Raw genomic sequence first — 14,677 nt, 5'->3', positions numbered from 1 at the left:
TAGAGTTATCTCTTATGCACTTGGAGATGCATTAACGCTCTATAAACCTGTGACCACAGTCATTGGTCGAATAGGAAAAAGAGGTTCCTATGTTGAGTAATTTGGCGTAATGCCATATCAAGTATTAAGCATAGACGCCTAGTTCAGGATGGAAATCGATACTCAATTCCATGCCCTAGACCGTAGAACTACATATCTGGTGCAGTAAGGAGAGAAGTATTATCTGAGCTAGCCATTTCTCAAGTTTCTAACTCAAGTATTCCCAAAGACAATGCTGATGATGCATACTGGAGTCTAGATGCACCACAATGGTCGACGAATCTTTACAAAAATCTTAAGATCAAAAGAGGATCAACCTATCTGGGTTAACATTCCAATTATTTAGTAATGTATTTTACTAAAAGAATAATTGAAAAACTTGAAATAATGTAAGGAATATGGTGCAACAGTTGAAGTGGCATGATAAGATATTAATATAAAATGACAATAATCATGTGAAGTGCAAAACTATGCAAAGAGCTTACTGTAAAACATAGAGAAAATGAGAGAAAAGTAAGTGAACTTGGTTACCCTTATATTTACGCAATAGCCTCTTTATTCACCGATGGAGAATGATTCTCGAAAGTGGTTGTAGTTTGTGATATATCGTTCGAAAGTTACATGAGTTAGCTAAGTAAAAAAAAAAAAAGGAATTGTGATATACATTAGTAAAAAAATATATAAAATTATAAGGGCAAAAGAGTAATTGGATATATAGGCACACCATAAGTACATAAAACCTATCACACCATATAATTTCCAACACCCCTATAAATACCAAAATACTAATTTTTTAATCCAAGACTACTATTCATTGACAAGACCCCTCCTTCTTGAGAATTACATATTTTGCGGAAACTATATTTCACCTGGTGTAAAATTCCGTCGTGGTAAAATCCCGATTTATTCCTTAGCAAAAAACCTCGACCACATCATTGGCGCCATCTGTGGGAAAATTTACCTCGACGTTGAGCATGCAGACCAGGTCCCGAGCTCGTGATGTGCACGATCTAGACGCCATCCAAGAAGCCCAGGCAAACGAAATGGAGCAGAACCCCCCTGGTGAACAGTCAGTTCCTCAGGAGGCGATCCCCCTAACTCACCAGCAGATACCCTTCAATGGGGGAGTCCCCTCGTCCCAGCAGAAATCTCCGGCTGTACCCCCAACTGGAGTGCTCCCCCCGGAGGCTCCACCTCAAGAACCGATGATCCAGCTGATACAGGAGGCCTTGCTAGCCTTGATACGAGACGCGTCTACACGAGCTGCGGCTCAAGCCGTGGCCCAATTTGTGGCGCAACCAGTGAACCAGCCCCCTCCTTCCCCTTGCAGAAGTCGAGAACTATCCTCGACTCCCGAGGAGGAGGAGCAGAGGCGAGAGGAAGTAAACAGTCGGATCTCCAGACCCGAAGTTGCACAAACTCAAGGTCGGAATCTCCATAATCGAGAATCTTCTGCCCCCCCACCAACTCGAAGAGCCGAGGATTCCTACTCATCGTTGGCTGTGGCACCTCCAAGACGGAGCCCATTTGCCTCCAACATTCTGGCCGAGGCGTTCCCAGCTGGTCTCAAGGTGTCGAATCTATCGGAGTATGATGGAACGGGAGACCCACAAGAACACTTAGACAAATTTTATGCCAAGATTGATTGGTATGATCTGAGTGACGCCGCCTACTGTAAGGTTTTCCGCACTACACTCTCAAAACGAGCGTTGGCTTGGTTTAAACCAACTGCCGCTGGAACTATTTCCAGCCTCGAGCAGTTGGTTCAATGCTTTTTGCACCACTTCTCCATGAACAAAAAAGTCCCGAAAACAGCGGCATATCTATTTACTATTCGTCAGAGGGAAGACGAGACTCTGAGAGGCTTCATGCAAAGGTTCTTAGATGCAGTGCATGAGGTTCCTCATGTTAATCAAGAGTTGTTAGCCAGTATTGTCCAACAGAATCTACAATCGGGAAGATTCAAAGAGTCTATAGCCGGCAAGCCCCCTAGCACCATGGAAGACTTACTCGTGCGCTCCCAGAAATACATCCAGATTGAGGAGTCTAATGCTTTGGATCCTTCCCTTAGCGGCAAAAGGAAGGGTCGGGAAGAGGAAAAAGTGCCGAAAAAGAAAGAGGAACGTAAGCATGTACCTCCGGCGGGGTTTGCTCACTATACCCCTTTGAATGCTCCCAAGGGGGAGATATTAATGGTGGCGGAACAACAAGGGATAATCAGTCAATGGCCGGCAAAGATGAAAGATAACCCCAAGAGATTCAAATCCGACAAATATTGTCATTTTCACCGAGACAGGGGACACACGACGGAGGAATGCCATCACTTGAAGAATGAGATAGAAAAATTGATCCAGCAGGGATACTTAAAGGAATATGTCAACCACTATGCACAAGGACGCCAATTTGACCGTGGGCCGAATGTGCGAACTCCTCGTGACGATAACTATCCCACCGCAGGAGTCATCCCGTGACCTCAAAAAGATCAACAAGCCATGAAGGAGGAACTCAAAGTTCACGTAGCAGAAAAAATTATTTTTTGGCTAGTCACTTGTAATAGGAGAAAACTCGAGTAGTAGCTCGACATATCCTTATCCCCTTTTGATTTTCCGAAAAACTTTGTATTTCGAATTTTGAGTAATGAAGTTGGTTTTCTTGTCGTCGTCCCAACAAACAAAACAAACTTAAACATAGAGATCCTTGAAGTTTCACGAGGACCCTAGAGGCAAAAATCGTCATTGTCATATAGACAAAAGTCGCTATTGCCCCGGGACCCCCTAAATGGAACTTTCATTGAGATCCTCGTTAATAATGTCGCCCCGAAAACTTTACATCCCTTTGAAGTTGGTGAAAGACCGACTCCGGGACATGAAGTATCCTTTGAGGCAACATCCTCTCTTAAAAATTATTGGAATCGGAAAATTTTGCCTTGGAATCGGAAAATTTTGCCCCCCCGTCCGAAGTTGGTAAAAACCTAACTATGGGGCTTGAGCAAAAACATCACTAGAGGCAATATGGAGTGCTATCGAGTTACTCATTTAAGGATTTATAACTATTACATTACAAGAAAAAAATGCACTAAATCTCCATTAATTCCAATACGAACAAATATATATACTAGTGCAATTAACAATGCATATCACCTTCAACTAATGTTACCAGTATGTTCACAATATCAACTCAATTTTATTTGTAAATTTTGATCTAATCAGGAAATTAATATCCCACAATCAACTGATTTAAATTCAAGCCATTATTATAGGATATAAAGAGAAAAATAGAGATAAATAAGTGTGCGTTGGAAGTAGATGGTATGTTTGAATTTGTGTGCTCTTCTATATATAAATATTGTATGTGTAATGTAGTATTTTTTGGAGATGAAAATTACTATTCATTACAAATCATGTCTCATTTATATTATATATATAAGTGTATATATGTATATATTATATACAAAAGATTAAAAAACAAAAAATTACATAAATAATATATAAAAAATATAAAAATAGATATCAAATGTGTTTTATCTTAGTTCAAAAATACGAGTTTGAAACCAAACGTAGTGTATAGATTACAAAAGCAGACTCCACACGGGCTTCAAACAAGAAACCTAAAACCTAAGGACCAAACCCGACCCAATAAAAAACCCTAAAACCAACACCCTAATGTATATATATATATATACCTGTATGTATAAATAAATCAATTAGTAATATTTAATTTGAGTAAAAAAGAATCTTGATTTTCCCTAATTGAATATCTCATAATTTAGAGAGAAAGAGAGAGAAATTATATTATTTATTTATTTTGCTGTTTTCCGTATCTCGTTGTAGAAATGAATCAACTAAATAGGAAAGAATTAAACCCCAATTTCCCCAAAATAAGATTAAGCACAATATTTACATTGCAGACCTCAAAATAATAATAAATATATAAGTAATATATTTTGCGTGCATTATATTTTCTCCGCTTCTGCTCTACTTTCTATTCTGCTGCTTCTTTTTCATGTCCTGCGACCTCTCTAATCTCTCTCGATTACTCATTCGCCGGATTATCGAGCAAAGCCTTGTTCTTTTTCGCGTAAGGTCGGTGGATTCTTTGTATTTCGATCTGAATTACACGAATTGTATTCTCGTGTGCCCTCTATTTCAATCAGTTTCTTGATTCGCCTTTTTATGTTTTTCTTTTTTTGATTTTTTTGGGGTTTTCTGAGTTAGGGTTTTCGTGTATTGATAAGGCTATTGTTGGATGTGCTTGGAATTCTTGGGTGGTTTTTAATTTGATTGGGTTTTGTTTTGAAGTCGGAGGATTAGTGGGTGTTTCTTGATTACTTAGAAAAAAACGTTTATGTCTTATCTAATGAACGTTTGTTCTGCGAGATGATAGATTGAGGCTTCTGTTTCATACTGTCAATTTATGGGTTCACTCTGGATTACGGGAATTAGGGTTTATTGGAACTTTTTATGTTCTCTGATCTGGGTTATTGAGTTTAAGGAGATAAGGGGTTGGGATTTATTGGTTTTTGTCAGTTGCTAATGTAACTTTGGAGTTTTGTTTGTTAGTTTGAGAAATTGTTTATGTATCGGCTTGAATTGATTTCCCATATTTTGTTATCAAAAGAATGCACATTTCTTGCAATATATCATAACCATCTGACTTTTACAAGAAAAATCAGATTTTAATGTTTAGACACCTGCCTAGACATGATATTCTCTTATATGACCATTGATGTAATTTTGATGGTGTTCAGTTTATCTGAAGCAGGTTAAGTAGAGGAAGTGTAGTTAGTGAGTGAGGAAAATGGCTGGGGTTGCAACTGAGGAGTCTGGAGCAGGAAGGTCGTTTGAGGGGATTTCAAGTGGGCAGCAGCAGCAATGTCAAGCAGGAGAAGCATTAGCAGAATGGAGGTCTTCGGAGCAGGTTGAGAATGGGAGTCCATCTACTTCGCCCCCTTATTGGGACAGCGACGATGACGATGATGGAGGTAGGCCATTTGTCCTTTATAGGTTACTTGGCAGGTGGAAATCAAGACTTTTGTGTTGTGTGATCATCACCGTTGATGCTCTTCAAATGGCATGATGCTGGTTGAAGATTGCATAATGTGTTTGACATCTGGCGCAGCATATCTGTATTCATTTCTTACTTTTTCTGGAAGTCTAATTACCATTTAATGAAACACAGGCATTGAAGGAGGCTGTTAATTGACCCTTGAGAAAAAAGGAAAAATGAAAAAGAAGTAAAGAGAAATGGGAAATGACAGATCCAGAAGTTGTGGTAGCATTTTATACTTGAGAGTAACCCCTTTCATGTCTTTATCACTGTCTTCAAGTTTGTGAAACTTTGTTCCCAAAAAAAAGAATCTTTCACTTATCATCACTGAAACCGTCAATTGTGAGGAGGTTTCTCATGAGACAGAGAACATCAATCTTGCTAAAGCGACTGAAGAGTAGTGGCATTGTTGCTGTTAGTTGAACTATATATCCTCGTGGTTATCGACCATCTTGGTTTCCCATCAAGATTATGGTGATTAATTCGTTTGATTTGTTCGGTAGGGAAGCTTCTACCAAAATAGTGCTTTTTGTTGTGCCTGAGTGACATTTGTTTTTCCCAATAGTGCATGTTTTGTGTGACCACTTGCTTTGGGATTTCAAATTTCAATCTTTTTGGGTGCTTCATCTTCAGAATTGGGAGTTCTGAAACCTTCTCTATGGTTCTCTTTTATGTAGATATTTGTAAAATTGCTGAGATATGTAATCAGGCAAACTCCAGGCTTTCCCGGTTTTGGCGAATTTTCAATATCTTGGTTTTTCTTCATTACAGTTACCAAGTATGTTAAGTCTTTGAGTCATGGCTTTGCATTCTGTTTTTCAAATGTTTGCTTTTAGCATATCCATGATGTAAATTTTGGAACTGAATCATATTGTCTTTCACATCGATAGTCATCATAATATTTTATCTTTAAGGAAAAGTATGGACTATCGAGTCACTGATATCATTTCTCATTTCTCAGAACTTACTATTTCCTTAGTTTTATCTGAAAATCCTTTTTAAGAAAGTGCCTATATTCCTGTCCTGGCCGAGCTTCTTGTATTAATGCTGGAGGAGATATATATAGGTTTTTCTATCTTATGCAACTTTTTATTGCTGTTATCATCATCTATGTTATTATGTTGCAGGACCAAAACCTTCTGAATTATATGGAAAGTATACATGGAAGATTGATAAATTTTCACAAATTAACAAAAGAGAACTCCGGAGCAATGCATTTGAGGTTGGAGGCTACAAATGGTATGTTATACTTACAAACTGGCCTAGTGCCATTGTTGTGCATACAAACCCCAATCAGTACTAGTACCTGAAGTCCTTTACCTCAAATTGGTTATTACCATATTATTGCTGTAATCGGATATGTGAGGCAATTTAGATTTTTCTTTCTGTGCCTTTATCTTTTATGCTATACAATATTTTTGATTTTGGAAATAGATGAATGTAGTTATTCTATTAAGAGGATTCTAACTCTTTGTGGATGCATATTTAAAATTCCTGGGAGATAGCTGTTTATAGACTTGCAATTTTCTGATTACGTTTTTAAGTTCAAAATGAGGGTCATACCATGCTTCTGGTGTGTTGTTGTGCAATGTGGTCATTTATTATTTATGGCTTTCCTGAGGTCCTAGGGCTTTTCCATGAGTATCGGTTTGATTCTTGTGCCATCAGTGATGCCTCTTTTGTTTATGAAGTACTAAATCTGTTTATTGATTGGGTTGCATCGTTTTCCTTCCAGTAATTTCTTTGCGAATTTCTCACTATCAATCCAGCAACTTGATGTTTTTCTTATGCTATTTTCTTTAAGGTCTAATTTTTTAGTTTGTTTCAGAACACTATGGTTTGTTGTGATGTTTCTTGCATGGAAATTGGGGGACTGGTACAGTTGAAACTAACACAGTTGAATTTGCTGCATATGAAATTAATAGAATTCAAACTTTGGTTTATAGGTATATTTTGATATACCCCCAGGGCTGTGATGTCTGCAATCACCTGTCTTTGTTTCTTTGTGTTGCGAATCATGACAAACTTCTTCCAGGTATGAGACATTCAGTGAATGAAGATTTGGGTTGGAAATCAGTATGTTGATTTGAAGTTTGTATCATGAGTTTCTTCTTATGTACAGGGTGGAGTCATTTTGCGCAATTCACTATTGCTGTGGTGAATAAGGATCCTAAAAAATCCAAATATTCTGGTAGTTCTGTTATTATTGTTATTAGTATTATTTATTTATTCTTTTCTTCTCGGCAATTGAATTTTTACTCCAATACAACCGACCTTGACATATTTCGTTGAAACCCAAAGATACATTACACCGCTTCTGGAAGAAGGAGCACGACTGGGGTTGGAAGAAATTTATGGAGCTATCAAAGGTGTTGGATGGGTTCATTGACGCTGATACTTTGATAATTAAAGCTCAAGTCCAAGTAATTAGGTACAGTTTTAAATATCCTGTTTGTCGAGTTTTTGATTGTTTAGAACGCTGAAACGCCACACCTTTGAAGCTATATGCTTCACATTTGCATGTTAGTAAATGTTTGCTCTTTATCTGATTGCATCAGACATGCAACTTAATATTTTGCAAAGGCATAAGTGGGTGGATATCTTCATCTGTACAGGCTGAGTGCAAAATGGAAATAAAATATGCTCACCAACCCTAGCGTAGGGAGACTAGTGCATATTGCTCTCATTCTCACCTCATATTTGGGTTCTCTATCAATTTCCTTTTAGTGGCTAATTTCATCATCATGATATTCTTCTTTAAACCTCATAAGTGTATTTAGTATCATTTGGTTGAAGTTCTGACAGAAGTCATCTAATACTCCCTGCTTCTGGGTGCAGAGGTTTGTCAGCTATGTGGTAAGATATTTTTCTGATAGTTTAGGAAGGAAATGAAGTGGATATGGAGCAAGGACTATACTTCTTAATCCTTTTAAATGGTTTCTGGTAAAAATTGGACTTTCATATAAATACATGCTTATTTTTAAGTTACTTTATCTACTTGTCTTGGTTGGATCCATGAGTGGCCTTGAGTTTTATTTTGCATCAATTAATGAGTCCTCCAGATTTACTCTAACTGTTGGTTTGCAGGGAGAGAGCAGATCGACCGTTCCGTTGTCTTGATTGTCAGTATCGGAGGGAACTTGTACGAGTATATTTGACAAATGTGGAACAGATTTGTCGGCGTTTTGTTGAAGAACGAAGGGCCAAACTAGGAAAACTGATAGAGGATAAAGTTAGATGGTCTAGGTATGGTGTGCCCTTTCCTTCTAGCAAGACTAAATATATTTAAATCAAGTTCTTTTCTTGACAACAATGAATTACTTTCCTTTTGTATTATTTTTTGGTTAATAAATCTATAACAGCCCTTTAGGTTGATGGGTTACTTGCTTGAAACTTGATGATAGTTCTAGTCAAATCTTGTATTTGTGTTGCCTAAATCTGTTTCGAGATATCATTGACCACTTGGAAGAAAGATATATTTGGTAATCTACAATTATAAAGTTGTTCCAACTTTTTGAAGTGGGGCACGATAAAGGTAAAATTTTTTGGACCTCCTCCTTTGTAGATTGCAATTATCGATGTGCAGGTGGTGAGTAGGTTCTGGACAAGATCTGGATATCTTTAGTATTCAGAGGGAAATGTGATTCACAAGTAAAGACAAACAGACTAGATTAAGGGTTTAAGAAACTTCCTTCCAATCCTTAAATTTTCCCATTCAGTGAGCAAAAGATTTCAATTATCGCTGCTATCATGTGTTACCAGTTGTTTTGTAGCTTTTGCATCTCATGGTTGTTATTATTATACTGATTTTCTAAATCAAAATTCTGGAAACATAGTCTAATTGCACCCATCTGATAATGTCTTTGCAACATGTGATTATTTTTCAGCTTCTGTGCTTTCTGGCTGGGTATGGATCAAAGTTCCAGGCGCCGCATGTCTCGAGAGAAAACAGAGTCGATTTTAAAAGTTGTTGTGAAACATTTTTTCATAGAAAAAGAAGTCACCTCTACCCTTGTCATGGATTCGTTATACAGTGGTCTCAAGGCTCTTGAAGGCCAGAATAAGGCGAAGAAGAGCAAGGGCAAGTATTTAGAGGCAGAAGATTTACCAGTTCCTGTTGTTCGAACTGAGAAAGATATGTTTGTTTTGGTGGATGATGTTTTGCTGCTGCTTGAGAGGGCCGCCTTGGAACCTTTACCTCCAAAGGATGAGAAGGGTCCTCAAAATCGTACGAAGGTGATGAGTTTATATGCAACTCTTTGTGCCTGCCATAAAGTGCAGCCAGTACTTAACTTTTTCAATAAATGAATAAAAGCCGGTGCCATCTATTTCCATGATCTGTTGAAAGCCAGTTTGCTTGTTGATAATGGACAAAATTTTCATGTATTTTAGTTTCATTGTAACATCGCTTTTTCATTCCGCTTGGTCCATAAACTATTATATTGACCATCAATTGTTTAGATCCTACTTGGTGAAGCAGTTGGCCACAGCAAATTTTACTGATTACATAGTATTGAAGGGTACAGATTAGCGCCGAATGTCAGTTGTAGCAGTAAAAATGGGAGCAATAATCATTTTTCCATAAATCAATTGCTGGAAAGTTCACGAAGAACTATTCCAACATGTTGGAGGTTGACCAAAAATGTGGATTCTGTCTTTATGAAAATATCGAAGGAGGACATATATGTGAATATTAGCTGCTGTTACTTGAAAATGTTGTATTATAGATTGAGCAAGGTAGCAAACATGATCTGCTATGTCTTGGAATAGGCTTCAGGTACTGACTGGGAAAGTTCCATTTTGGCGGTACTGTATGGGCGATAGTCCTAGTAATATTTTAGAAAGCTAGCTTGTCATTCGCGGTTCGAAATCTTTTGTTGAGTCAATTGATTGTACTGCAAGGAAAGGGTTGTCTTAAAATTATATCATGAAATTAACAAAACCAAATTGTACCAATAGTTTGAATATTCTTAATGCGGGTAGCATGACATTGGTTTTCTTGCTTGACAGATGTGATTTTGAATATTGATGTTTTTGTTTCTGTGGCTTCCAACTGGCTTTTGCATTGTACCAGATCAGCATTGGCTTAAAATTTGATATTAAATCCACATGTATTCATTCTGAGATTTTGGTTTTTAGGATGGGTCTGCTGGCGAAGACTTCAGCAAAGATTCTATTGAACGTGATGAGAGGCGATTAACTGAATTGGGTCGTCGGACTATTGAGATATTTGTCTTAGCCCACATTTTCAGGTAATGCGGTTATATGCAATGTAGGTTTTGCTATTATTAAATGCGGCAAACTCTCGTCTTGTGTTATTAGCTGCCAATATCACATTTACACTGGTCTTTGGTCAACTCATTGTTTGCCATTTCATGTATGCTCCATGGGAAAGATAAAGGATAAATGTTCTTCTTAGAAGCTATTTTGTCGTAAATTCTTGTGGTAGTGGACATTAGCTATTGGTGGTTGCTCTTGTTGTTGTACTTGACTCGAGGGAAGCCATCTTTGTGTTGTATCACATTTGTTTTGCATTTTATATCTCTTTCTCCTCTATAAGTATTGGCTCAATGTAATATCCATTTCCATGTTTGGAAAGAAAATGAGGGAATAGAAGAAAACATAGTTTTTTTGTGTCTGATGAGAGAATATATGTTGGAAGGTTGAACCTCGATCCAAATAAGGTTATTTTCCTTCATTTCCTATTTCTGACACTTTGATCTCACTGAGCTTTATCTCATGTATGTGTTAATATAACATTCAATATAGAATTCTTAGCTTTTCTTGTCGCTCCAACAGCAAAATTGAAGTTGCATACCAGGAGGCGGTTGCTTTGAAGAAGCAAGAAGAACTCATTCGTGAGGAAGAGGCAGCTTGGCTTGCTGAGATTGAGCAAAAAGCAAGGCGTGGAGCGGTGGATAAGGAAAAGAAGTCTAAGAAAAAACAGGTTTTCCGAAATTTATAGTATTAATTTTTATTATTAGTGGTGTCAAATCAAATACAATTTTTATTTAAATGAAATTGATAATTATTTTTCGTTGATTTGGAATTGTTAGTGATGCCATATGAAAGTATTATGGAAAAAAATATACTATTAGGTTTATGAAATTAATGATTCAAAAAACCTTACATGTAATAAATATATAAAAGAGTAATGATTGAGATGTGAATGATCTAGTGAAAATACATATAAACAAACATATTTCCACTTTCATCGTTGATTCAACAGTTGAAAACTGAAATGCAAATGAAACCAAACAAGGTAGCGTTCCTGCTCTATGCAAAAATTTGCGTTAAAATGGTGTCATGACACTTCATGTTTTCCAGTTTCTTCATTTTTGTTTTCGGGGGGAAAGAAGGAAAAGTTCTCTCCACCTTTCCGGTATTGTTTCTCTTCTGGTTTTGCTGGCATTGGCAATGGATTGTAAAGTATGCATCATCCATGCATTTTCAGGGCAAACAGAAACGAAACAATCGCAAAGGAAAAGACAAAGGAAGGGATGACAAGAATAGCAGCATTTTGCTAGACAAGATTGAGCAAGATAGTCCTACTACTGATAGAAAAGATGTAGCTGCTGACCAAGAGATGGTAGTTGAAAAATCTGATCCTGTAGAAGATGTCTCTGATGCATCTGGTTCTGTTGATTGTGTTCCTGAAATACTTCTACCAGATTCTGAAGACAGAGATGTAAGTCCAGTCAATTGGGAAACTGACACTTCTGAAGTGCATCCTCCAACAGAAGCCAGTAGCAGTGAGGTTAGTGGGCTTTCAGGTGTTGTGCAAAATGGAATAGAAGGAAGAAGTCCATCTGCAGTGGATGATAGCTCATCAACTTGTTCCTCTGACTCAGTTCCATCTGTTATAACCGTGCCTCACAAAGTCAATTCCCACCACAAAAACCAAAAATCTCCAAGCAGGTAGGCATTTTTCTGTGACTATGTCCAAGTACTGACTGCTATGACAATATGGTAATATAACGGCTTTCCCTTCAACTTTCCAGAGAGAGGAGCCATCAAAGCAAGTTGACATCTGATACAGCTGATTGGGCCAATGAAGAACGTAGTCAACCATCTGAAGCTGTGCTGGATGCAAGGCAGCCAAATGATGTATCGCCGAGTTTCAACATAGTTGGATCTCCCTCTAATGCTGCTTCTCGGTCTTTGCAGAATGGGCTGGTAAATAGAAGTGAGCAGCGAGTGGGGAAAAAGGTGATTCTCTTACATGTTTAATAAAGTTTAAGTATTTTATCTGGAAAATGCATGAAAGATTATGTCGCAAGTGTAAGTTGTGTCGGGAACATGATGTTGTGGTTATTTGATTTTTATGGATTCTGTTCCAAATACAACTTCGCAGTCTCCCTTGTTCATGCTTTATGGAAGGCAGTCTTCTGCTCCCTCCCAAATGGACAGAAGATTTTGAGTAATATGCTACTTATTTTGCATTGTTTATATTTCTGGATCTCTCAGTCGACTAATTACGGACATATCATTTTTAAGATTCAATAATTTTAATAAATTATTTTGCCTCTGTATATTTCACCATGTCTGTGTAACCATTTAGTCTTTTCCATATGTGCCTCCATTTTTCTTGAATAACTCTGTTTTTTATAGGAGGAAGAAACTGGTTCCTTGCAAAGAAATTTCAAAGCCAAAGATTCTGTGGATATGGAAGCATCTGGGAATAAAGCTGCATGTGTCACTTCTCCGCCCAGAAGCCCTTCGAAAAGCATTCCATTTATTGCTCCTCCAGTCTTGGAGTCAAAGAGTAACGTCGCAAGAGATCCACTCATGTTTAGAAAAACACCTTCTGACAGCCCTAAACAAGCTGATAATTCAGTGCTTTTGACAAATTCATGTGAAAGTGCTGCCACGTCTAAGCATGACCCTCAGAAGTTTGCGACTCCAAAACCTGCTGAAAAGCCCTCTGGAAATCAAATACACGTTGGAAGTGAGAAGATTCCAGCACAGGAAGCGCCAGCTACGACAGATAAGCTCTCAATTCCTCCTATGCCTGTTATGTCAAGACCATTGAGTGCTCCTTTAGTGCCTGGTCTTAGGCCTTCTGTTTCCATGGTTTCCATGGTCCAAACAGCACCAGCATTAGCACGCTCAGTGAGTGCTGCTGGTCGGCTGGGCCCTGAACCTACTGCATCTGCAACTCAGAGGTATGTTCCACAGTCCTATCGAAATGCAATCATGGGTGGTCCCACTGCTGGAAGTTCATCTGCCTATTCTCAGAATCATCCTGCTGGTTCAGTTGTAAATGCATCACATTCATACTCACAGCCAACCGCCCTCGTATCCTCGCCACTGTTTTCACCACACAGCTCCGATCGGGTAGACCCTAATCCAGTTCAGCCAAGTCTTTCATTTGGAATGGTAAATCATCACGATATGTTGCAGAATGGGCCGCTTTGGATGGAGCGCCATCAAAGGGCTAGCAGCAGAAATGTCCCAGCCGATCATGGTTCACTGGTCAATGACATGCAAAGTTTGAATTTATACAATCCAGTGCAAAGTAGATCTCATGGTCATCTTCCATCAGAGCTTCCAGCCTGTACATCCGGGCGTCAGAACCATGTAGTGCAGGATGAATTTCCTCACCTAGACATCATCAATGACTTGCTTGAAGATGAACATGGACTTGGCATGGTTGCAAGAGTAAATTCCAGCTATCAGAGTTTCAGCAACGGGCCTCACAATCTGAACCGGCATTATAGCTTCCCTGGTGACCCAAGCGTGTCAAGCGGTCTTGGCCCATCTGTAAGTTCGTGTCGGTTTGATCGGGCCCGAAGCTATCATGATGATGGATTTCAACATGGTCAAGTTGGTTCTGGAAGAACTTATGATACAACCAGGGATATGATTCCCCAGGCTAGTCGACCGTATGTGAACGGGCAGGTTGATGGTTTCTTGCCGAACCAATGGCAAATGGCTGGTTCTGATATGCCCTACTTGAGTATCAGGAATATGGACAGTGATGGCTATCCTTATCATCTGCAGGACTATCAAAACCTCAGTGTTGGCATCAATGGCTACTCGGTTTTCAGACCATCCAGCGGACTTTAAAGCTTATATATACAAACAGGGGGGCTAATGCACGAATTTGAGGGTCTATAGTAGGTGTAATAATTCATGCAAGGGCAAGCATTGGTCTTAGATTTGAAGTTGGGGTTGTAACCTTCTATGGTTGGATTACATTTTGTAAAGAGTTATTCTGCTTTTGCTTATTTTTTTATCTCAAATGTTGAGGGTTCTCAAGAACATTTGTCTCAGTTGTAGCATCGAGTATCTAATTTCTTTTCCACGTTTTTTTCCCACTCCCATCATAGTTTGCCATATTACGAGAAATCAGGGTGAAGCACTTGTAGGGAATTTTTTTAAGCAAACTCTTAAATTGAATTGCTTTTGACGGTTTTTTGGGGAAAGAAAAAAAATCTTTTCTGATTGTCAATTTAAAACCAAGGTTTAGGGTTCTCTATTATTTGTTTTTCGGGTGGTTTTATGCAACAAAAGTAAAACTAATATATATACATATACATAGTTAATATTTTCTAAGTGGTGCGAGTGACACTGAAAATTAATTCAGATG

At 38.3% G+C, this 14,677-nt stretch overlaps 1 protein-coding gene across 1 annotated transcript; it reads left to right on the top strand.

Annotated features, from left to right (window-relative positions):
- Positions 3,967-14,360, top strand: LOC105158436 (MATH domain-containing protein At5g43560-like). Its single transcript, XM_011075200.2, has 13 exons — positions 3,967-4,121; positions 4,801-5,020; positions 6,213-6,324; positions 7,032-7,120; positions 7,208-7,276; positions 7,387-7,516; positions 8,173-8,331; positions 8,973-9,321; positions 10,225-10,337; positions 10,885-11,032; positions 11,540-12,003; positions 12,087-12,294; positions 12,697-14,360. The coding sequence occupies exons 2-13, from the start codon at positions 4,837-4,839 to the stop codon at positions 14,152-14,154; spliced, it is 3,483 nt and encodes a 1,160-aa protein (XP_011073502.1). The 5' UTR covers positions 3,967-4,121; positions 4,801-4,836; the 3' UTR covers positions 14,155-14,360.

This window comes from Sesamum indicum, linkage group LG3, assembly GCF_000512975.1.
Source record: "Sesamum indicum cultivar Zhongzhi No. 13 linkage group LG3, S_indicum_v1.0, whole genome shotgun sequence".
Taxonomy (NCBI): domain Eukaryota; kingdom Viridiplantae; phylum Streptophyta; class Magnoliopsida; order Lamiales; family Pedaliaceae; genus Sesamum; species Sesamum indicum.
Note: the sequence above shows the minus strand (reverse complement) of the source record. Positions and strands in the feature narration are given on the sequence as shown.